The sequence below is a fragment of the Amia ocellicauda genome, chromosome 4 (assembly GCF_036373705.1).
Source record: "Amia ocellicauda isolate fAmiCal2 chromosome 4, fAmiCal2.hap1, whole genome shotgun sequence".
NCBI classification, from domain to species: Eukaryota; Metazoa; Chordata; class Actinopteri; order Amiiformes; family Amiidae; genus Amia; species Amia ocellicauda.
Window position 1 is genome coordinate 5220390 of NC_089853.1, and position 24864 is coordinate 5245253.

A 24864-nucleotide genomic window follows, 5' to 3' on the forward strand; every position below is an offset into this window, starting at 1 on the left:
CTGCCAACATAAAACTAACTCACTATGGTGCAACTGACTGGATTTAGCTCACGTTAGCTAAGTGCATTGAGTGCCTTTCAGACAATAGACACGAACACTGTCACCTTGCCAGCTAAGGAAGACTACATTGCATTGCTAGCTTCTCTCAATTACTCTAATTCATACAGCTGCAAACACTGGTTGATGTTACTGTAGCGAGCTAGCAAACGGCAGCCAACTGCTAGCTAACATAGAGACCTGTAATTCATTGCAGCGAAAATGAAGATTGGTGATGGTTATACATGTGTTTTATTGAGTGGTAGAAGTAAAGCAATGTCTAGCATATCCTTTGTTTTAACTACTTACTGGAGGTCAGCCAGCAATGACAGACTCTGTCAGATTCCCACACATGCGCTGTACCTGCATCATGGGCCACTGCTGAGGACTGGGGGGGAGGGGCAGTGGATCAAACCATTGTCAACCCCCCCGTCCCCCCTGGGATGTCCGCCTATGGCGCAGGGAAGGCAGGAGTTGGCCGGCCGTGTCTACCATCACAGGTGCACATCTGGGCTGCACCCGGCGGTGACAAACCGCCACGCCGAGAGACCACTCTCCAGGGTTATGTACTCGATTCAGAGGGCTTACATCAGTGCAAGGAGCTCATTACACAAGCATGGCTCGTGCTCCAGGGCTTTTTGGAAGCAGAGCGATTGGGATATTGTTGTTTTTTGTTTTAAAAACAGACAGAAAGCAATGCTGATTGTTTGAATAATGTGTTCCATAAAGACATGTAAAAGTACACATTTGTGTGTTATGTTAATTCACACTGTGTTGTTATGACTTAGATGAAGATACGACTATATTTTAGGAGCCATTTATGCAGGTAATTCAAAAGGGTTCACAAACTGTATTGTAACATTTTGAGATAATTACTGAAATAAATGCAAAAGAAACAAGGACTTCCAAACAAAACCAAGATTTTATTAACAGGATTGCGAGGTACCTCAACTTTCCCTCCAATGCTCTCATTCATGAAGACACTCAGCTGCTTTCTCCAACTTTCCCTCTCCAACTCTCTGAGCGGCGCAGCACCAACCTTCTACATACCCCCATGTCATGTGACCGCAACCCCGCAATCACTGCTCTCCGGCAGTACCACCCACAAAACCCCTATAACTACAAACATCCCTCCCTAACCCAACACAACACTACCCCCCATACACACACACACAGACAGACAGGGTCCCCGAACTGAACACCCACCCTCCATGCACACTTTTACAACCCCTCCATCCCTTTGGTTGTCTCTAACACAGACCCACACCAGGATCGCTACAGTATTTTGCAAATATATGTTATAAAATAATCATTATATTCCATATCTATCGGTGTGGGTTTACCTGGGAAAGTGCAGCGATTGGATAAAAGTTGAGCTGCTGATATGGTTGGTTTCATGTCCATCTCTGATGAGTTGTGTACTAACTTCAATACTAACAATGTATCAATGTTCATACTACTAACTTAACAAAATCTGACATCCTCGGTTTGTTCATAAGTTTGCTCAAAGAAAGGCCTTTTATGAACGGTCCAGCTCAATCAGTACCCAAACCCTCGATGACTTTCAACATCCACTTTCTCATGCGGAACACGTGTGTGTAGAACCCATATTTTCCGATTCGGTCGCAGCCTTCTCCCCACGTCACGATCCCAATCTGATACCAACGGTTATCTTCTGGATTCTGAAAGATAAAGCAGCTGATACTAGTACTACAGGACATTTATACTGTAGATGTCCCCATGTGTGCACAGCATCCATAGTGAAACAGGGTTATTACTGTCATTCCAGTCCAACACATATTTGCTGCTGTTTCCAATGATGCTGGGAGTCACCATTAATATGTAGAGTCCAATCTCCACTGTGGGAACGCTGTGTGATTATCTAATTCATATTTGCATCTATAGTTAAAAGATTCAGTGCAGTGTCAAACAGAACTGAAAAACGATGTGACAGGCAACGCCCGACTCACTGACCTTTCAGCCCTTGCCATGGTAGCACAGATATATACTATGTCCTAGGGAAGCAGCAGGTTTTTAGATGCATTTGTCGGCCAACAACACAAAATGAGAGAGTTACTGCCACTGCTTCACTTACCTTCATGACAAACGGACCTCCACTGTCCCCTTCACAAGCATCCCCTCTGGTGGTGTCGTCAGGACCGAACCCTGGCAATGTGCAGCAGCAAAGAGGACGTTCATTTACAGAGTCGTCTTAAGGGTACAATGGAACTACTTTAAAGTAGTTAATTTGCATGTTCAAAGCCTTTTCATTCTCCCTCACTGTTCGAGGATCGTAGCCTTTTGTTTTCTAGACATTCCACTTCATGAGACCCCTTGGCAGTATCATCACCCCTACAAGCCACCAGGAGGAGCCACCTGCTACCAGAATGTTTTGGCAAAATCTTTCTGCAGCAGTAGCCAATCATCTTGTTCTTGTCTTATTTTTTTAAATCAATTTAAAGAAAAAGAGAATGCATGAAAACTACATAAATGACAGCAGTGTGGAGTGGTGGTCAGGGCTCTGGACTCTGAGCGGAGGGTCGTGGGGTACATCCCAGGTGGGGACACTGCTGTTATACCCTTGAGCAAGGTACTGTACCTACAGTAAAAACCCAGTGGTAAAAAGGAGTAATTGTATGTAAACATAATGTGGTACCAATAATAAGTTGCGCAGGATTAAGGTGTCTGCTGAGAAATACAATACACAGAATATTTATGTTACAGTGCTAGACCGTGGCACACCGCACCTGCGCAAAACATGTTGTTGGTCACTTTAATGGAGGTTGAGGCCTGACAAGTATCCTGCTTCACAATGGGCAGGTGAGTCTGCTGCAGGACTGTGGGGGGGTAGTGGGGGGTTGTGGTCCAGGTCTCAAACAGGTTCCCCCATCCAGATACACGCCCCTTGTGACCGGCAGACATCAATCTAGAGAGACCACAGGAGATTAAATGTAATCAGGGATGTTTTGTTTTGTGCTAATGGTTATCAGTCATAACCAACATCAGCAGTTCAGTCATTCTGAGAATTCATTTTAAATGACAACTGAGCACTGCAGAGAAAGTGTGAAAACTCCTCAGAAGAAATACATTGCCGCCAGACTCGAACACTTGGACTTGCACACAGGATACCGTTGGTCTACACTCAGCAAAAATTCACAACATGCAACAATTTCAAAGATTGTACCGAGTTACAGTTCATATAAGGAAATAAGTCAACTGAAATAAATACATGCAGCCCCAATCTATGGACTTCAAGTCTCAAGTTTTGAGGGAGTGTGCGATTGGCCTGCTGACCACAGGAATGTCCATCAGAGCTGCAGCTGGTTCAAGACCCTGGTGAGGATGATGAGTTGCAGTTGAGATGGTTTCTGACAGTTTGTGCAGGAAGTCCTTGTTTGTGCAAACCCAGTTTCATCAGTTGTCTGGGCGGCCGGTCTCAGATGATTCCGCAGGTGAAGAAGCCGGATGTGGAGTCCTGGGCCGGTGTTGGACACGTGCTCTGTGAGGCCAGTTGGACGTACTGACAAATTCTCTAAAACGATGTTGGAGACTGCTTATGGTAGAAAAATGGACATTCAAATCTCTGGCAGCTCATTCCTGCAGCCAGTAGCCAATCGCACGCTTCCTCAAAACCTGTGACATCTGTGGCATTGTGTTGTGTGACAAAACTGCACATTTTAGACTGGCCTTTTATTGTCCCCAGCACAAGGTGCACCTGTGTAATGATCATGCTGTTTAATCAGCTTCTAGATATGCCACACCTCTGATGTGGATGGATTATCTTGGCAGAGGTGAAATGCTCACTAACAGGGACATACGGACCCGGGGACACAAATGGAAATTGGGCTTCAAGGCATTCAACAGGAGACACTTCTTCACACAGAGAGGCGTCACAATCTGAACAAACTCCCCAGCGATGTGGCTGAAGAGACAGTTTGGGAACATTCAAAAACAGACTGGATAGGATCCTTGATCACTTAGTTATTAATGGACACCAAACGAGCACGATGGGGTGAATGGCCTCCTCTCGATTGAACACTTTCTTATGGTCTTACGTTCTTGTGCATTTGGAACAATTGTACGATCCTTCATTTCAGCTCATGAAAGATGGGACCAACACTACATGTTGTGTTTATTTTTTTGTTTAGTATAATTTGCTCTACTGCAAGCAGGGTAACATGAGCTGTTAAAATGTGCTCTGGTCAAATACATATATTGCATTAATGCTGGTATTTTTCCCCAAGGATGTTTAGTTATTTTGAAAAGAGATGCAACCCCTCCCACAAAGAAAACCTTAATCTACATGATTTACATTAAAAGTGAATCTGAATTCCCAGTTTCCCGGTTGTTATTGTAAAGCTGTTGTCTTACGTCTTTGCCACTTTCTGTGTGGGCAGGCAGACTGGAGAAATATGATTAGTGAAGGTAACTGGCTTCCTCATATGCAGAAGGGCAATGTCACGATTCAGATTTTCCTTCCAGTTGTAGTTCGGATGGATGATGATCTTGTCCAGTGCCACAATCTTCTCTTGGTTTTCTTCATACCTGGGCATTATCAAAAATACAAAGCTGATCTTATTTCCAGTCAGAAAACTGGAGAGTAGCATATAGGTCTTTAATGAGTCTTGTGGGAAACGTGTTGAATCCACACAGGAATAAGAATAAAGATAAAGTTGTTTTTTGACAAGATTCCATCTAAGAAATCGTTTACATGAACATATCGCGTAAAAGCTGTGAAGAATGCATCACTTGATTGTAATCTTCCCCATTGTTATGATTATGACTGTTACGTGCCTTTGTTCATTCTGCTGCAAATGTAACCTGCTCATAAGGGTATAAATTATCATATGAATAACTAAAGAAACAAAGCTCCTACAACACAGTGTTTCTCCCCCCAAAAGGCACATTTCCTTTCAGGTGTTTTTTATTATTGCATATTAATCTTATTCTGTAGCAAGTGAGGAAGGAATTACATTGCCCTACTGCTTACTCTTATTATCCACCTGAATTGTCCCAGGCAGGAGGTGCACTGAGAATAGACCCCAGAATTACAGCAGGAGTATCTGAGAATCTCATCCCACCGACTCCTACTTACTCGACAGCAGAGTGCTTTCCCAGTCGCACAAGGATGTCATCCGCAGTGTATTTCCTGTCCCAAGGGGGGTATAAAATGCAGTGAGCAGCCGTCAGAATCCACTGGTCACTGAGCAGACTGGCCCCGCAAAGCAGCTCCAGAGGGTTCTTCATGTATAACATCACCTGCCTGCAAACCAAACATGTTGCAGCAGCAATTAACCTCAAAATACTGGACCCACCTTTCGATGAATCGGACTCATGCTACAGAAATATATTCTACTGCCATATCAGTATATTTGCAAAACCAATCCAATTCATAGCAAGCAAATAAGGCTGTTTGTTGTTTTTGACTTCTGCAAAACTTATTTCAATTTATATTCTGCAAATGAAATGAGAACTAGTCATGGTGGAGCCGATGAAACAAAATATACAACAAACAAAAACAACCAAAATGAAAAGCTTGAAATGAGACAGGTACTGCTTTGGCGACAGCTCCTGACACTTTACGGATGTAAAGATCTCTGAAATGTGTACCATGGTGCACTGCCCAGTTCCCCATCCACAGTTAGTCTCTGGTGGTCAGTCTGAAACAACCGCCTCTCCGTTTGATCTTCTTTTTTGTCTTTCTCGAACAAGGGCCTGAGTCCACACTCTGAAAGAGAGGAGAGGGGGATGCAATGACCCCAAAACATTAAAAGTCTAATTGGTTACGTTTTACAATAAGGGGGGTCAAATTCCTAACAAATTAATGTAATGAGTTCCACCGGAATAACACCCACTTCTTCTGAGTCGTGATGTTAATTAGGGAAGAGGGTTACAGGGTGAACCCAGATACAGTGCATGAGGAGTTCAGTGGTAACAGCAGTGTTACTCTCGCATTCATGTATTGGAAATCGTTCCCAATATTGAAAAATGTTGCCCTGTAATCAGGAGCCACGTCCTCTGGCGGGAAAGACGTCTAGGTCATGTAACGGACACTATGAGATCCGCTTGAGTTACCTGAGCAGTGACAACATGCCTGATCCTGTCAGCTTGTCCATCACCACCTGCCTTCCTCGTGTTTTAAACATACTTATGGCTCCTGAACCATCAGATCCATACCTGCCTCTCCATTCCCGAAACTCCTGGGGCTAAAGAAGGTTTTTCGTGGTCCGGAGGAGACCGTCCTGCCAGAAAGGGTCTCCTGTTCAACATCGTATTTGTCAAGTGGTTCATCTGTAAGAAGACAGGATGGGAAGAGTTTGAGTGTTGCACCTTTATCTTTCCAGGCTACTGTGGGACACACATGTCCAAACTATCCATTAATTATGCTCATTTTATGCAGAGGATGACCGCTTATGAACATGCATAGTGACGATTTAGGCCAGAATTGCAGAAATGCAGTTACCACCTGGACATACTAGATGGTGGCGTATAATATATTTCTATATTAATGCTGTTGCCATTTTGGTTAGGAAATAAATGTTGATCAAACAAGAGAGGTCATTGAACGACATGCTGTCTCTACAGGACATGCCAGAGATCAGTACAAAGTTAATTGAGAGGTTTGCTACCCAGAAGGAGAGATAAATAGGCTCTCCATTTCTTATCCTCACCTGTGTGATTCTGTCAGTTGAGTTAAAGAATTCACACACACACACACACACACACACACACACACACACACACACACACACACACACACACACTCATACAGAACACATACTGAACCATACAGGATGCTGATGTTCAAATGTTTGAGTTTGACGTCTGCCAACCATGGCTGAAAAGCCTGACTCACACAGGTAAGTGGTACTGAATGTGTCAACACCCTCACTGCTGCACAATGACAGTGTTGGTACTCAGCTGCACCTTCAGACCAGAATGTATCCAGTGGCACTTCACTGAAACGAGCTCTAAGTGTGCCGTCAGATGATAAGTCTGTGAGTTATCCCAGGAGTTTGGATAAGGTGAGGGAAATTTGGAAAATTATTTATAGGCCGCTAAGTCAAATATTCCAAATGACACTTAGAACAGGGATGTGCCGACTAACTGGAAGACGGCAAATGTCATAACAATCCACAAGAAAGGGGAAAAAACTGAGCCAGGAAATTACGGACCAATCAGTCTCACCTGCATCACCTGTGAAATGTTGGAGAAAATTATTAGACAGAAAATAGAGGAGCATCTTAATGAAAACCATATTCTTGGAGATAGTCAACATGGGTTTAGACGAGGCAGATCATGTCTTTAGAATTTTTTGAACATGTAACTGCAGCTGTAGATCATGTGAAATCATATGATATGATATACTTAGATTTTCAAAAAGCTTTTGATAAGGTTCCACACCAAAGACGGATCCTCAAATTGGAAGCTGTAGGCATTCAGGGTCATGTAAGTAGATGGATTATGAACTGGTTGATGTCTAGGAAACAGAGGGTGTCGATTAGAGGAGTCGCTTCTAACTGGAGTGAGGTTGTTAGTGGAGTTCCACAGGGATCAGTACTAGGGCCTTTGCTTTTTCTAATCTATATTAATGATCTGGACTCTGGGATAGTTAGTAAACTTGTCAAATTTGCAGATACTAAAATAGGTGGCTCAGCAGATACAATCTCGGCAGCACAGGCTATTCAGAGGGACTCAGATAATATTCAGTTGTGGGCCGACACCTGGCAGATGAAATTCAATGTGGACAAGTGCAAGGTATTACATGCAGGTAACAAAAATGTCCACTATAGTTCTGGGCTCCACACTTCAAGAAAGCTCTAGAGGCAGTTCAGAGGAGAGCAACCAGACTTATTCCAGGTCTGAAGGGAATGTCCTACTGAGAGACTGAGGACCTGAACCTTTTCACCTGGAACAGAGGAGACTACGTGGGGACTTGATCCAAGTCTTCAACATCATGAAAGGCATCGACCACATCAAACCAGAGGAGCTTTTCCAGATCAGCAGGGACACACGCACCCGGGGACACAAATGGAAATTGGGCTTCAAGGCATTCAAGACAGAAAACAGGAGACACTTCTTCACACAGAGAGTTGTCACAATCTGAATAAACTCCCCAGCAATGTGGCTGAAGCTGAAAATTTGGGAACATTTAAAGTCAGACTGGATAGGATCCTTGATCACTTAGGTTATTAATGGACATAAAATGAGCATGATGGATTTAATGGCCTCCTCTCATTTGTAAACTTTCTTTTGTTCTTATGTTCTAAGGTGGTTTCTGGGTGTAAACCTCTGTGCTTTAATAAAGGGGTTATTAATCCACTTATAAGAAGCTGTCTGTTCTTCATTGAGTTCAAGGAAATCACTGTTACATTTTTACAACATCCCTGACAGGTGCACAGTCACTGGTATTGATGTCCAGATTCCTGTCTTCAATGAATGCATTCAGCTGTTCAACCATATCTGTGATGCCTGATGAGGCATGAGTTTTCCCATTCATCAGGGTGAGACGATTTATAATCCTGCCTTTTGAGAACTGAATTCGGTCCAAACCCTCTGGACTGTGTGCTGCTCTGCTTTTGACAGTTTTGACGTGATGGAAAAGACCCCATGTAGGTGAGTCTGATCACATCGAAACAAAGGTCTTGGAATTAATCTTGCCATCTTGGCAGTACTTTGAAGGGACATGTGCAAATGCCACCATGCATGGGAGCCTGGCCTGCGTGCATTTATAAAAGCATTTAACTTACCACACAGCTGGATGCCACAGTACTCAAATGTGTTGGGATGGTCAATGAAACACCAAGGGCCTTCCATGTCACCATCAGGGTTGCGGCAGAAGTTTTCTACAAGCTTAATTTCGGGCAGGAACTCCATGCCTTTGCTGAGAGCTTGAGCGCGGGGTGACTTCCAGGGCAGACACGTCTTGTTGGTGACGGTGACAGAGAGGTTCCCAGCGTACTCCAAGCCTGCGCCAGTCAGGCAGTTACTCTTAACATACACAGTCCTGACTTTGGGAGGGGTAGACTCTGGAAGAGGGGGTGCACCTGGGGAAGCATGAACAAATCATCAGGGGAATTCGCTGAAGAAAATGCATTCATGAGAGTGAAATTGGTCTTGGTTACTATGTATTTAGGATGGGAATCTTACTCAAAAAATAAATAAGAGCTGCTGTATGCTTTGGTTCAGTATCTATAGATAATAATAGTTGAGGCATCAATATCTCATAATTTAACCACGAAACATAAGCTCTATCAGCATATCTATCTGTAATTTCTGTGAGAGACAGCCGATGCTCTCTGTGAGCTGGAGGCAACTTCTTACTGCATTTCTGGACCAGACACTCCTCTCTCCTCACTGCAGGGTCTCTAGTGTAGCACCAGGGACCTTTCGGGCTGCTGTCTGGGTTCCGGCAGTGGTTCTCTGTCAGGTAGTTATCTGACCAGGACACGTTCACATCTCTGGAAGACAGCCCATTAGAAAGCATGATCAGTGTCAGGCCAGAGCCATTGTGTTGCGCAGTCACTCTGGGAAGTGTGTATTCCAATATGTAACACATTCCATAAAATTATACGATGCTGAACACAGACTAATCTTAACCCCTCCCCCCCCCCCCCCCCACTTACGTGATTCTGTGTGGGAAGTTACTGGACCAGTACTGACACTCTCTGTGGCTCACAGTGACAGAGACATTGCCATTGTAGTTTTCACCTTTTCCTGATGCACAGTGACCTGGAGAAAAACAAAAACAAACAAAACAAAAAAACAGGTGCATTTTTCACTTACATCCCTTGTGGAACAAATATATATATATACAATATATATTCCAAATATAAGGTAGATATTAATCCTGACATATAATTTGAACATATAAAACAAATCTATGGATTACAGACTAACATACATGTCATTTGCTTTGTCATGGTTTGACATGCTTTGCATTATGGTTGATATACCTCTTTATGCTTTATCACAATTTAATTTTGCCTTCCTACACATTACCAAGGTTTAATAGGATCAAATACAATAATGTTTTATCTGAGTATTTAGTTGCAGTGCAATCTCTTGATTACAGTGGCAATAATAAAAACAAACACAAATACCGTCCAAACAAGTCCTCAGTGGCTGTATATTCGTCTTGGTTCGTTTTCCGTAACAGGCTGGAAAAAAGGAAAATAAATGGAAATGGAAATGAGTTAACACACAATACATTCTGCACAGGATGGCTCCTGCTGAAGGTCCGGTCTTTGAGAGAGGTCACTCCTTCAAACGTTAATTATAAATCACATGTGAGAAACCAGCCAATCATACAGCAGCATTCCCAAACATTCCTGAACCTCCTACCTTGTGTATCAATGTCATCCCGTGCAGAGAATCATCAGGATTTATAAAATGTTCAGTTGCCTTCAGGGCACTTAATGTTAGTGGTGATAGTTTCACAGGATGTACATTTGCTTTTAATAGTTTTGTTAAATTTAACCAGCAAAAAAAATTATATATATATATATTCACTGTTAAGGTATTTGTGTGTCTAATCTTGTTTTTTATTTATACTAAGTTAATAGTCATTTAAGGGCTGTATCTTATTGTTATTTGCAGTTTGTGCAGCCAGCACTCTCCTCTTTCCCCAACTGCTTGAGGTGATATCTTTCATACAATTAGAGACACCTTTAACACAACCTATTATCTTATGAACCATGACCTATTCAGTCCGTATTCATATAGTCTTGGAAGGATCATCACCTGATCAATAATGTAACAATAGCAGCAATGTCAGCAGACAGACACGTGTATATTACAGAATTCATTTCAGGTTGTGGCAGTCAGTATTACACATGACATTCATTGGCGATATCAGGAAGAGAAACACAAGAACTGTTGCCAGCTCCTCTCATTTGCACTTTGCACCAGGTTCAATAGCAGGCATTTAGAGTTCATTACAGAATGACATACATTTTTACTTAAACAAACCCTTACCCACGTATCTCTTCCAAAAGACTTCCTGAATAAGAAAAGAGAAGAAGAGACGAGTAAATGCTAATGAAGCTTAACCACAAATCAGTGTGGCCAACACTGGGCAATGGTCCAGCACTGGGACATTTCACATATTTCAGACAAGAGCTGGGAAAGATTAAAATGGCATTTGGACATAAATCTAGGTGTGACTCAAAAGTCAAGCATGAAATAGACTGCCTTTAGAGCAGGGGTCTCAAACTCAGTTCCTGGAGGGCCGTGTGTGATGTTGGTTTTTAGACCAATTAAGTAATTGAGGACTCGGTTAGAATGAAAACCAGCATCACACACACGGCCCTCCAGGAAATGAGTTTAAGACCACTGGTTTAGAGAGTCTGTCCAAATGCGATAGTATCTCCATCATTACAGGAGTGCCCTGGTTTGTACAGATTTGAAATTTTGTTTTTGCAAAATACAGAATGGTTATGGAAAGGTAAGCGTTCACAAAATATTGTTTGATCCACTATGTACCACTCTCCCGAGGGAAATGGACAGAGTTTGAAGGTTTGAAGGTGTAGTCTGACTGTCCATGAAATACTGTAGATGATGGTCTGCTACTACTCACGGTCTTCCCCACGTCCTCAAAGACCTCCCGGGCTTCCTCGTGGTCACAGATCTCCTCCAGACATTCTCGTTCCAGATTCCCTGGCTTCATCTCCTCAAAAAATGAATTTGCGCGGCGCACACGGTTCAAAACCGTTGAGGCTGTTTTGCTGTCAAGAAATACTAAGAGCAACCCAATCATGAAATACATTTTCACAGAAAAAAACCCTCTAAATTTTATTATATATCAACACATGTATTTAGTTAGTTCCTGCTTAGATTTATTTTTTGTGGCGTTAGATTCAAGGCTATCTGGGTTCCTTAATCTCTAGCAAGTTGAGTTTTGCGAATGCCACAGTGTCGTTGGTGAACAGAGAATGAAAGACAAATGCGATTATGGTTTGACCTGATGAATCTCAAAATCAAAATCTCAGAATCAAAAGTGTCTGTCCAGGAGCCAGGACTGGGTGCCATGATTGAAGCTGATTTTTGTTTTTTTGCTTTTTGTGCTTAAAAAAACATAAACAAAAAACACTAAATCAGCAAGATGTAGGAGACAAATATTGTGAATTTTACAATCAATATTGAACAGAACAGTAGTCTTGCAGTTGAAAAAGTAATTTGATTACTGAATGTTTCTCCCATTCTTCTTTCAGACTTTCAACCAGATAACAAAAATCGATCTTGATATAATTATATATATAAATTGGACTATGGAAGAGGGAAATATTTTTCTTACCATTTTTACAGACAGATATCTGGATTAAAGATGAAAAGGGAAAGATGAGAAATACAGCCGCTGTGATTCCACCCATTGCTGCTGATGCCTGGAGGACAAGTCAGGAGAAAACTAATCTCTCCCCCTCCAAAAAAAAAAAAAAACACACACAAATCAAAGATCTCCTGGTTAATATTGAACCCAGAGTGGAGAGGAGACTGTGTCACAACTCGTCCTGATGTAATTTGTGGGCAAATATTGCGAGACTCTGTTGAGGGGGAGGACCTGACATTTTATAACCATTTCAGCAAAACACCAGCGAAAAAAAATTATTATTATTAATGATACAAATGCTGACATCCTAGACCCCGCTCACGTTCCCGTTTCGATCTCCACAGTCTCTGCCACCGAGCTCAGCCCCTTGTCCTCCTGAAGGATCACCACGCTGCCATCCGGCTTCTTCTCCACCACAATGATGCACTTTGAATTGTGCGTGTTTTGGATGATGATCTCGGTGATCTCCTCGTTCAGCTGGATGTGGCCCCCGGGCTGGCCGTGCGTGGTCCGGGCCGGTCGGCCGAGGAGCCCAGTGCCCCCTTTTTCATGATGGCTTCGAATAGGGAGTGTTCTGCTTCAGCCTCTGTCAGCCGATCTCAGAACCAATTACTCTTACCAGGGTTGGAGATCTGGGTGTTGAGGGCACCACACTCTCCCGGCTTCAATCATACCTTATAAATTTGACCCACTACATTTCCCTCATAGGACCCACCTCAGACTCAGCTGCTGCCCCCAGGGCTCTGTGCTGAGCGCCCAACTTTTCATCATCTTCATCTTGCTGTAACTCATTACTCACTGGCATCAACATAAGCTCCCTCCATTAACTCCAAATGGTCCAAAACTATGCAGCCCGACTTCTCACCCACACTAAGTCCTCCATGAACTACACTGGCTCCCTGTCTCCCAACACATTGAGTACCAGATCTGACCAACAAATCCCTCCATCACCTCTCCCGCCACCTCTCAGACCTCCTGCACCCCAATAAACCCACATGCTCACTCCATTCCTCCACAGCAGGGCACTTAGTCATCCCCAGGTCCAACTCCAGCGCTTCGGCGACAGGGCCTTTTTGAGGGTCACCCCTGGGCTCTGGCACTCCCTCCCTCCAGCCATCCGTGACCCCTCGTCCATCCACCCCAAATCCACACCCTTCTTCTTTCTGATGTTTCAGTCTGTAAAGGGGGTCCTTGAAAAAATTCGGGAATGTTTTCTTGAAAATCGCAACGAATTAAGGGTAACGGACATCCATAAGAAATAATAGTAATAGTCCAAGACGCGTTCCAACACCCCAAACTAAAAACAATGTACCCATTCAAATGTCTTTCAAGCACCATAAACCACACTTATAATTAATTACATTCTAATTAGTTTACAAACAAATAAATGTGTAACCATTACTGTATGACTTCAGTGAATTAACCTAACATAGTATCGTAACGTTTCTAAACACCAACACTTTTTATTTAGCATTTGAGAGAAAGTTCACTAACCGCACAGGATCAGTGTTCAGTCTGAGACGATGGGGGTGTGAGTCTAGCAACAGTTTCAAGATTTAGTGTAAAATACTTATTTTGTACCTTCACAGTCTCGGTAGTTGGACAAAGAATGGGAAGAGACAAATTAGGAGTTCAAAGATGGAGAAGCAGTGAGAAGCAGCTCGCTCTCGACTACTCGGGTTTCTCTTTTATTATTTTCATATAATCACATCATTTATAATAGCTGCTGGACACCATCCAGGGCTGATACTTACATAGTGATTTTGCAGTACTAACGTCAAAAGCCGCCGGGGAGGACAGGTGACGAAAAAATGACAACAAACAAACTTCCTGAATGCATTAGTGTCGTCTGTTTGAAATGACAAAGGAGTCGACAAATTGCGAGGTCATCCCGTAGTGGTTTTGTCTTGATTTCTATTCTTTCTTTAAATGTCAAAAGAGCAGTAAAGCATCATTGGGTCTTTGATAAATTCCATGCATTATTAATTACGACATTATTAAGGATGACTGAGCAAAGAGCTCATTACATCATCAGCCCCCTTAAATACACACCAAGGCCATTAATTTCCCACTTCCCTAGAAAACCCAATGAGACAACACACAGCAAGAAACACAGCTTACAGACCATATTAATCTTACAGAAACTTGCATTTTATTTACAAAACAATGTTATGCGATTTAAAAGGAATCATGTTTCACACAGGCCTTGATTTTTCTCTCTCTACCCAATACCAACCTGGACTAAAATGCAAGCACTGCTTCTACACAAGTGTAAAAAAATGACAGTGTCACCCCCTAAAGATTTTGCATCATGTTACCCATTGCAAGTTTACCATATTTTCCAAGGACAAGAATAAAAAAACTTCAGGAAATACTACGAACTTTAGATGGATTCTGTATAAAAATAGGGACCTTAGCGTTAATAATTCTGTAGCATTCAGTGTCTTCTGCAAAACCACAAGCATAATGCATCTTTATCACGAATCATGTTGGCAAAAAATGTGCAAAAACACACCGGAGAAAACAAGAACAAGTTAATGAGCGTCGTTCTGTGTCCCGTCCGTCTGGTGAACGGGGATTTGAGTGACACCTGCAGACGATCAGGTAACATGATGAAGGACGATGCAGGGCAGAGGACAGCAGAATGGAGCCGGCTCTGCTGTTAAACACTGTCAGCCTCTGCTCTGGTGCGTTTGTAGGAATGACGGAGCAGGACCGGCAGTATCGAGGAAGTGAACCCCAAACACATCATTAGAGCCTCTTTATTTAAGTCAGTCATTCATCAATTAGAAAAAAGAAAAGAGCGTATACATTTGGTGAAGTTTGCACAGGGGGGGCAGTCGTTGTAGTGATGTGTCAGTCTCCAGTGTGAGAGTGTCGTGCAGAAGCACTTCTGAAGAGGTTAAAAACGTCCAGGCCGCGACGTGTCCCGCTTTAATCCGCCCCCCCCATCTTGTCGTCCCAATGCCCCCTTACTTTCTCACTGAAAGAAGAACGGTCCGTACAGTACTAGCAGTGATACCAAAGCTAATAATGAACCTAATCCTCAATTTTTTTAGAAATACATTTTTTAAAAGAAAGGCAGACGCGTGTAATGTCTTTCCCTGGCTCTGGCCGCACAGCCGTTGACATTTTAACGCTGGGCTTTTGCCGCTTCTCTACGACAAACTGGAATATCTTCATGTCAGACACTTAGGGGTTTTACCACAACCTGACATAAGGCGAGCAGAAGTGCCAGAACTGCAGGGAGAAAACAGTATTCATCAATCGTCAACAATAACCCACTATGAAACTGTAAACAGTGATTGAGCAATTCTCCTGGAATCTCCACCTTCCCCTTCAAACATAGTTCCTACTTTGGAGTTTAGGGGAAGGTGATCTCATTACTGGCCTGTGAATCTATTCCGTTGAAATCAAAATAAAATCAAGATAAAAACCTCCAGTAAAAAAGCAATTTTTTCACATGCCTTAAAATAAAAAAGGTCCCTTAATTTAAACATTCATTGCATTAAAACTAGATTGGAACAAAGTCATATGATCAAAATCATAACCTCAACCTCAACGCCACACTACAGATCTTTAAAGAAGCAGAACAGGCGATTCTTGGGTGACGATGCCCGGCGGCGATCTCCCACGCGCCCGCCGCCACACTCAACAAACAGCAAACGTGGCTCCTGTCCGTCTGTGGCAGCGGCCGCGTGGGGGATGCCCGTGTCAAGACCTGGGGACGCTCCCCCAACAGAGCGGTTCCCAGGGAGCGCGTCTCCGTCAGAGGTCCTCCTCGCTGTCCCAGGAGTCCTGTTTGCCCAGTAGCGCGAGTGATTGTCAGGAGCGCTCGTCCCCCTCGTTGATGACGTGGCGGTACCCCTGCACGTGGTCCCTCTGGCGGCACAGCACGGTGAACAGCAGCGCGATGAGCAGGGACAGCAGGCACCCACACACCGCCAGCCCGACGACCACCTCTGCTATGCCGTGCACAGAGACAGGAGTGGAGTACATGCATTAGATCACGGATATTCTACGCATTTCAGCACTGGGCAGCAGATTCCGGCCTGTGTCGGCTTAATTGTGTAGGTAATGTAAACATATGTGGGAAACAGACAACTTTAATGAGAGACGCTCTAAAAACACAATTACCTGTGTCCTTCAGCGTGCGCGAGATCTGGCACTCCTTTTCCCGGTCCTCTGGGACGACCGGCTTGGTGATCCGGATAAAATCCTCCAGAGGGCAGAACTGGGTGCAGCCAGGCAGAGTCACGGGGTACGGCTCCTTCCCCGTCTCATTTCGATAGAACATCGCCACTGTGAAGGACCTGGGAACAAAACCAGGGGGAAAGCGCTAAGGAAAACGGAGCTACGATTTCCAGATCCAGGTGTTGAGTGCTTTGGATTGGAAGAGAGTGTGATTACAGTGCAGTGGTCACCCTACACTGGACGCCTGTGTCCTGGAATCAGTAAAACTGAAGTTCTGTGTATCTGTGATGGTTTACAATGTAACTAACCACCAGAAAGAATAATACGTTCCTTACAGAGCCCCCAACTCTCACTTCAATCAGATGGGCTCCAATCTGTACAGACTTATTACACAACGAGGGTATTTAGAGGAAAGAGGCCGGCTGCACGCGGCTCGTGACACGAGCGGCAGGAACAGTCAGGGCTGATAAGCATGTGGCGACACACAGTTCCTGCTCCGTGTTTTGCAATCCCTGCTGGGATGTGACGGTACTGGAATTGGCAGAGAAGGTCTGTCTGAGAGCTACGATCTCACGCCAGGCCTGTGAGCGGAAGTGGACGGGCAGGTGGGTGAAGGGTCACTGGAGGCACTCCGAGCTCGGGACGTGTATCCTCACAGGAACGGATTTACTCACCCATTACTCTCTACGTAAAACTCAAAGATGTGGCATGAGGCGTATGGGGGCTGTATGCCACTGAACACATTCAGCGCCGCTTGGAGGGCTACAATCGTGGTGTCGTGCTGGAAAAACAACAAACAAACAGTTAAATAAATATTGCATCTAACTTTCTTCTTTTTAAAGCATTTCATTCACACTTTGACCAGAATCTAAGGTTCTCTGTGTCTGCGGAGAGCTGATCATTTTGTAGGAGTACTGCCCCTCAGCAAGTAACAATGAGGTGTAAAACACAGCTGACACTTGTGTACTAGCAGACACAGGGTCAAAGGGTTTAGCGCAGCATGTGGGGGTTCCACTCACCGCCGAGTAGACCATCATCTTCAGAGGGTCCACAGCAGACAGGTTTGCAGCATCCGAGATATTTTTCACTATATGGCCAACAAGGATACCTATCCAAACGACAAAGGAGAACAGAAAGTAAATGACAGTGAAGGAAGAAGCCAGGGACCACGTGAAGCATCACTGCTTTGGGAATTCCCTGTTTAATTGGGAAAGTCCTCGGTCCTCTGCCTGCGTGTCTCAACTTTGCCCTCTTGTTAAAGCAAGTCCAGTGGAGACAATGCCATATTCAGCACAGGTACTTTGAGACCATTAAGTGAATCAGTGTGCTAGTGTTGGGTTTGCACAGGTCTACTAGTATTCCCAAGGAAAATAAGAATGACAAAATTCCCAGCGGGTCCCCTCACCTCCCTGCAGACGGCTCTTCTCCTCCCTCTTGTAAATCCCAAACATGAACTCAAAGCTGAAGTCCTTGAGCTTCCTCAGGCGCTCCATGACGTCGGGCGTCACCCACGCAGGCAGAGTCATGTTGTGCTTAGTCTGTAAACACAGACACCTCGAAATGTGACCTCAGAACATCGACCACATCAGACCCACCTCCAGCATGAGAGGATGGGATACTTAGAAGAGGGGCATAGCATTTTTTTGGGCATAATCTTTTCTTTTGTCTCATTAATTTGACCAATATTGCATTTGTTTCCATATTGGTACCAAAAAGAACACCAGTTACAGAACTTTTATTTGATTGTTTATTTAATAAACCAGTCAAGACTGACTGCAAGTGACAAACAACTTCGGTCACATGAAGCCCCTCCTTCCTCTAATCATGAGATCAGCTGGAAGGAGATCTGCCCCAACTAGCTTTTTCACTTCTGCTTTATCAGTAATTGTGTAATCTGTTTTTGCTTCCTCCAACGAAAACCAACACAGTCTAGAGGAATCAATCCACACAGACGCGATGCTGCCTGTCCCTCACTGGCCCTGGCGTGTCACGGCTCACATGAGTGCCGGGGGAGGGTGCTGTGCTCACCTCACAGAAGAGCGTGTCGTGGACGCTCCACACCGTTTCCACAGAGGCGTCCTTCAGTCCCGTGTTGTTCCTCACCATGTCCAGAAACTCCTGAAGAGAAGAAGGGGAGGACGCCGACATCACGGTTACATTCGTCCACAACGTGTAGGATGGGTTATTAAAAGGAGGGATAAGACTGGGCTCCTACCTTGCTGGTATTCATCAGGTTCACATAAATGTCCGTTTTCTTTGATTCGTTCATCAGGAGATCATAGCGCGGACAGTCCAGCAGTGGAAACGACAGGAGCTACAATGACAGAGATGAAAGTGGAGATCACTTAGTACCTTGGAGAACTGAAGGAATAAATCTGGCAGGATGAGAGGTTGAGACACTGGTTAAATCTGGAGAGATTTTAAATAGAGAGAGAGAGAGAGAGGCAGAGACCCAGACTTACTTTGTCTTCTGCATGAGGAACCGTGTGGACCGGAATGGGCTGCCAGGTGATGTTGGGGTTGAAGACCTGACTTCCATTAGGGGGGTACAGCCCAGCCAGATTGGCCTCGGCGCTCATTAGGGTCCTGTCAACATCGGTGCTGTGGACTGAAATCTGGAGGCAGGGACAAACAAAGGAAAGGAGGATCCCGATTAAAAGGCAGAAGGACAATGAATTCATGGCATTTGTTCACTACAGTGGCAGTGCAGAATAGAAAGCCCAGGAGTGACACATATACGAAGAGCAAGGCATCACTGACAGGGAATGGGAAAGTCTACGTTCACCTCTTACTCTCGGCGACATCCTTAAATGGTCGCAAGAGATCAGTTTAGAATGAAAACACTTTTTATTGTCCAGAATCGCTTACTTCTCTCCGGTTGTAGCTTTCATCGAGAAAACCTCTGTATCTTCTTCGTAAGGCCTGTCCCAGCTCAAGATGCTGCCTCATCCCCTCCTGGAAAAACACGATGGAAAAATGGTCTTCAAAAGATCCTGAACAAATGTATAAATGACCCTTTTGTACAGAATCAGAACTGACTGTTTCTCCTTGTTACAATGCAGGTTTTAATCATCTCTAACAGGTCATTGGTAACCAGTAATTAACAAGAGTCATAGAAAACTCACGGTATGTATCAGTTAATGAGTGGTTTGTTTAAATAAAAACTGGGATGCAAGTCAGCATCGGACCCGTGCTGCTGCTGTGAGGACCGTACCTGCGAGAGCTGACCGAAGCCCTGCGGCCAGGCGTTCTCCTGGTGAGGGTCGTTGGGGTAGGCCTTGATTGGAGAGCGGTCACCATGTCGATACACCTGTACAAGAGAAATATTTGAACTCGGTTAGGACCAGGGCCAAGAGCTCGAGCCCACATCCCACCGCAGGGAAACTAAACACGAAATATATATGCACATTTAAAACAATAAACTGAAATAGTGTCTGGTTATGTGAATGTCATCAATACACATGGGGGGAAAAGTGCTTTTAAAATTTAACTTTGATAAATAAAAAAGTGCTGAATAAGACTAAAAGGAAAATTAACTTATACCGTGCATAAAAAAAAATAGAAAATGATGAAGGATTTCTTGCTTTGTGGTAAATCATATGACTTCCAAAAATGTCCTCTTACATAAGGCAAGTGGTTTGCAACCCATGAACAAACCGTGTGATTCTAATGAATGTGTGAAACCATTAAAACGGTGTTGACAAGCTTAAACACAGAGCGACACATATATTAACATTCCTTTGGCTGGAACCTGTGAGCAATGCCGCTCCACTGACACACACTGTAATTGCACTGCATCGTGGGATTATCTACCTGGGATGCCAATAACAGAAGCTGTTATTTTATATCGAAGAGGATTAATGTGTGAGTGTGATTACAATGCGTGCGTACAAATCTCAATTCATATCCACATACTTTAATATTGAGTTTAAAAAGAAAATCTATGGGTATAAATATAAAGGGTTTAACAGTTCATGATCTAAAGAGTGGCCGCCATTCCAGTTTCTGCTACTGGGAATAAGTGGGTATAATATCTAACATAGTGAGAGAAATAATCGAACGTTCAAGGAATGTTATGTATGTCTAGACTTTAAACATTACATATTTCCAAACTGGAAACTCAAACTGAAAGCTGATGTACATTTTTGCAGTTTATTTTAAGCAGCTGCCAGTCTTTTTTAATCACCGGACTGCAAGCGTTTAGGTTGGTCTAAAAACTGAACTTTCTGTCCAGCTGAATTCTGCACGTCCTTTCCTGTAGATTAAAACATTGTGTATCCATTTCAAATTAAACGATAGAAACAACACAAAGCCATTTATAGAAGCAACAAGGAAACAAGCAGGCCTAGTAGAGTATCAGCATGAAATAAGTTATCTGCAAAGAGAAACTAAAACGTGCAACTACAAAGAGAGCTGTGAAAATACACAGAGATTGGCCCTGAATTTGTGGAAGGTGCCAGTTCGATTTGCGATTTGAGCTTGTATGGTTGAATTAGGTTCAACAAGCATTTGCCCTCCGCTGACAAAGGTAACACAGTACTATCTAAACAAAGAAGTAAACAATGTTTCACTGAGGTAACAAACTGGAACAACAGGAACTGCTTATTTCCTGATGAGCAGTTTGGTTAAGCCTCCAGAGACTGTAATGTAGAACCCACCAGTGCACTGTGGACGCACTCTCCTGCAGAGAAGAATATGCCGGCCTCCCAGGGCAGCTGATAGGCTTGTTAAAAGCAACATTATTCTGCCCCTTGCGAAGTATTGTGGTGGAAATGATGCTAGCCTGTTCACCACTGTTTGCTTCCCCCCACTGCCACCCCCTCCACAACATACCAGAAACAAAAGCGAAGCTATTGTTCATTATTCTGAGTGTGAAACTGAAAATGAGGGAAAACCAAACAAAACCTGTTGGAACTGTAGTGTAGACCTCCCAGTCTGGGGTTTCCATGTCTCTGTTTAGATGCAAGTGTGTCATGAGGCACAGAAACATGTTCAAGATGGTCATTCAGAGGTTGTCATTTAATTGTCTTAAGTCACTATTAAGGCTTCTATGCACAAAGTGCTGGAAGCCTATTGTTTTTGTTAGGATTTTAATTATTGTTTTCTTTCCTTCCGACATAATTCAAAAGCCCCTAAAAAAAAGCTCACACATGCATGAAAACTCAAGAAACTCGCAAGTTTTGTTGAAACCACTTTCCTACAAATGCAGTGAAAACTACACATGCTGGTCACACGATGCTGCTGCCATATTGCATTTAGCCTCAAAATTGTGAAATGCTACGAAACCAACTGACGCATGCATATGTCACTTCATACTCATGCATGCCTTCTGCCCCACTATTATGCTTGTTCATCTGAAGTTGCTTGGTCCCACGCTTTGTCCGCCATGTTGCGTTCTCTGATTCAACCTGTGGTGCCTTCTACTCCAGACCACTAATACCCAACTGATCCACAAATAGTCATGCAAGACACTAGTACAGAGTCCTACCAAGGTTGTTAAAGGCGAGTTGCCCCAATGAAAAACATGGGTGCCGTGGGCCAATGAGAAGAAACATATGCGCAGTGTCACACATGTTACACATTTCCTGCACACTGGATTGCAGTACACACATGAAACTCTGCACATATGTTTATGTCTGTGCCTTGAACATAAAACCAGAGAATTAAGTTTGTGGGGTACATGCTTAAGCCGTAATGTTGGATTTAACGTGTCTGTGTGCGAATATGAAAAAGGCTACTGCTCCGAAAATCTAAAGCCCATCTTACATAGATCCTGCTATCTATCACATCTGCAAGAGGCAAGTGACTGCATGCAAAAACATGGCAGCCACACGTATGCAAAATATCTGTGTTTATAAACATGTGAAATTTGACCCTAAACAAATCCCATAAGCCATATTCAAAAACTCAACAAACTTGGTACAATAATAAAGGACAATGTTATGCTTGACTGTGGTGAGTTTTCTCAGCAATGTTGTCACGGTGCGGTTGCCACTTTGCTTAAGCCAAGTTGAAAGGACATAAAACACGGCTGCTGTACACCAACAAAAATTACAGCATTTAATTTCAGCCACATCATGACATTTCTTATGTAGACCTCTACCTCATCATGTGGCCAAACCTGGAAACTGCATTCTGCATCTTGAATGCCACAACCATGAAAACTTCACATAAATGCCACAATTAAGTGAAAAATACAATGGTACCTTACATAATTGAAGCATGCAAACAATACATTAATATTAAAGTCCACGGACATTGCAATACGCACTTCAAATGACAAAAGAATGTATACTATATTGGATTGACATGGAAAATTACACATTTAATAAGACATGCATTTAAACTACAAACACCTGCTAATATCTGAAACCTGCTGATACAGCTCGGAAGCCTTAAATTGCGTGCAACTTCTAGTTATTTGTGTTTCTATACAATACCACTATGACCTAAAACACATCAACACTTTGACCTATTTGTGAATCACTAATAACAAACTTGTACCCGACTGCGTTTTAGTTATTCACGGGGTGGTCAACGTTTTGTTTTGGTCTAGGCCTATGACTAATTCCAAACAAAACCAGTTAACTGCCTCAACATGGATAGAAACCTTGCAGTCACTACACACAATGTGCTTTCCCAAACAAGTGTTCTTCAGTCAGGAAACTCTCCGTCAGATACAGTGCTGCAGAAACGTTTGCCCTGAGCTCCATGTCCAACAGCCTGGGACCTCCCTTGTCCCTTGTCATCTGACCTCCACACCAAAAAACCGAGTCATTGCAGGTCTCCTCCTAATCCAATCAAAAGAAAGCCTTAGCAAATACCCTCGGCAGGAAACTAAACTGGACGTGCTGTGGAGGGCGAGCAGCAGACCCCCCCCCCCATATGCTTGTAAAAGCACAAAACGCAAACCTGGCTCTGCAGCTGGGTGGCCTGAAACTGTATCCCATCTAGGAATCTGAACAGACCAGCCCTTCAATTATACCAGTCTTGCAACTACTCATTATCCTGGAAAATGAAAACCCTGCAAGGTATTTTAAACACAGGGGGGGAGATGCTGCAAACTGGTCATCTGATGAACTGCCTTTTCAATGCACAACACTTTCAATACTTTATTAAGGAAGACGAAGAAGAAGAAGAAGAAGTGAATATACGCAATACTGGAACTAAACAGAATAACACATGCAAACAGACATACTATGGATGCTGTGATTGCAAATTAAAAACTCTCTCAAACTGTTCTCAGCATAAGACTCAATGTGACAGAGGGACGTGACGAGTCTTATATGGGAAACATTATTCCCATATATGAATGTCAGTCATATATCATTGACTGTTCAGATTAGATTACCGATTTAATCTGATTCTGTTAAGCACCCTTACCCAGGTACCTAAATGCGTTACAATGTACAAACAGGTAACGCATTATTTCCACACCTTTCCTGGTGCAAGTCGACTTCCCGAGTTTTCCTCTTGATTGCAGGTCACATGACATTGTTTGTGTCGCTTCTCAGTTCAGTCTCACGACCAAAGGCAGCGCATTTGCAGTTTGTGGTGATTTTACTCAAACATATGGTAGGGGAAGCAATGCAGAAAAGACACCGTTTGATTTGTGGATCGTAGACGATTCAATGTAACAGGTGGACTAAGCGCTGCAGTAGGATGGTGACACTGTGTCCATCTTGGGAAAAGCTGTTGAAGACGTACCTGCTGCCCAGAGCAATGCCACCTGATAATGATGCCCGTCTGGCTTCGGGCATTTCTGTCCGCTGTCATTAACCGCGTATCCAGATCCCCGGCGATGACTTACCAGAGTGACGAACCTCAGCGTCCTGTCTCCGGCGGCGGGGTGCGACGCGACAGAGACCGCCGACAAGAGCAAGAGCAGCGACGGCGTCCTGGAGGACAGAGACGGTGACGGCAGCCCCAGCGCCATCGCTGCACCAAACCGGAAGAGGCTGCGGACCCGAGAGAGACGAGCCAGCGGGCGCGGTGACGTCACGCCGGATGTGCGTCACTCGTCAGGCAGGCAGGAGTGCGGCGGCGCAGAGATACAGTGTAGCCAGAGGGGCGGGTTTGCGGGCAACACTCGTGTGGGGAGAAGCCTGGGGGGTCAGCTTGAAATGGGGGGGATTTTATGTTCTGAGTGTTTAGGTTCTTATTGATACTTTATTCCACCCAGCAGGACAATTCAGCAGCACCCCCACCCCCCGGTATACAAATCAGCAGCCCTGTATATTCCTGTAACACTCTAAAACCAAGTTTCAGTACGAAAAAAATGTTTTTAATTTTTTGGGGGGGAAATA

General features: G+C 43.8%; 2 protein-coding genes across 3 annotated transcripts; both read right to left on the reverse strand.

Moving 5' to 3' along the window:
* Positions 1-939: 939 nt before the first annotated feature.
* On the reverse strand, positions 940-12487 carry LOC136747644 (prothrombin). Its single transcript, XM_066700641.1, has 14 exons — positions 12332-12487; positions 11615-11775; positions 11014-11038; positions 10140-10196; positions 9663-9768; positions 9361-9497; positions 8787-9083; positions 6214-6327; positions 5647-5764; positions 5132-5299; positions 4408-4581; positions 2784-2962; positions 2132-2202; positions 940-1718 (listed from the first exon to the last, which is right to left on the reverse strand). The coding sequence occupies exons 1-14, from the start codon at positions 12405-12407 to the stop codon at positions 1572-1574; spliced, it is 1830 nt and encodes a 609-aa protein (XP_066556738.1). The 5' UTR covers positions 12408-12487; the 3' UTR covers positions 940-1571.
* Positions 12488-14493: 2006 nt separating this feature from the next.
* Positions 14494-24527, reverse strand: acp2 (acid phosphatase 2, lysosomal). 2 transcript variants are annotated; one of them, XM_066700644.1, is made up of 11 exons: positions 24369-24527; positions 19773-19868; positions 19427-19513; positions 19021-19173; positions 18774-18872; positions 18587-18676; positions 17964-18096; positions 17578-17666; positions 17233-17339; positions 16502-16677; positions 14494-16326 (listed from the first exon to the last, which is right to left on the reverse strand). In XM_066700644.1, the coding sequence occupies exons 1-11, from the start codon at positions 24492-24494 to the stop codon at positions 16190-16192; spliced, it is 1293 nt and encodes a 430-aa protein (XP_066556741.1). In that variant the 5' UTR covers positions 24495-24527; the 3' UTR covers positions 14494-16189. The 2 variants fall into 2 exon arrangements, with proteins under 2 accessions (XP_066556741.1, XP_066556740.1); XM_066700643.1 differs by having other exon boundaries at positions 14494-16329.
* Between the last annotated feature and the right edge of the window lie 337 nt (positions 24528-24864).

What these genes read in the sequence shown, in the direction of transcription:
- LOC136747644 (XM_066700641.1), bottom strand. Translation starts at nt 12,407, where the DNA reads ATGGGTGGAATCACAGCGGCTGTATTTCTCATCTTTCCCTTTTCATCT. An exon ending in CTTTTGGAAGAGATACGTGG is followed by an intron (nt 10,197 to 11,013) that starts GTAAGGGTTTGT and finishes CCTTTTTTCCAG; the next exon opens with CCTGTTACGGAAAACGAACC. An exon ending in CTGTGGCATCCAGCTGTGTG is followed by an intron (nt 6,328 to 8,786) that starts GTAAGTTAAATG and finishes GTCTTCTTACAG; the next exon opens with ATGAACCACTTGACAAATAC.
- acp2 (XM_066700643.1), bottom strand. Translation starts at nt 24,494, where the DNA reads ATGGCGCTGGGGCTGCCGTCACCGTCTCTGTCCTCCAGGACGCCGTCG. An exon ending in TTCCTCATGCAGAAGACAAA is followed by an intron (nt 18,873 to 19,020) that starts GTAAGTCTGGGT and finishes CTGTCATTGTAG; the next exon opens with CTCCTGTCGTTTCCACTGCT. An exon ending in AGATGATGGTCTACTCGGCG is followed by an intron (nt 17,340 to 17,577) that starts GTGAGTGGAACC and finishes TTGTTTTTCCAG; the next exon opens with CACGACACCACGATTGTAGC.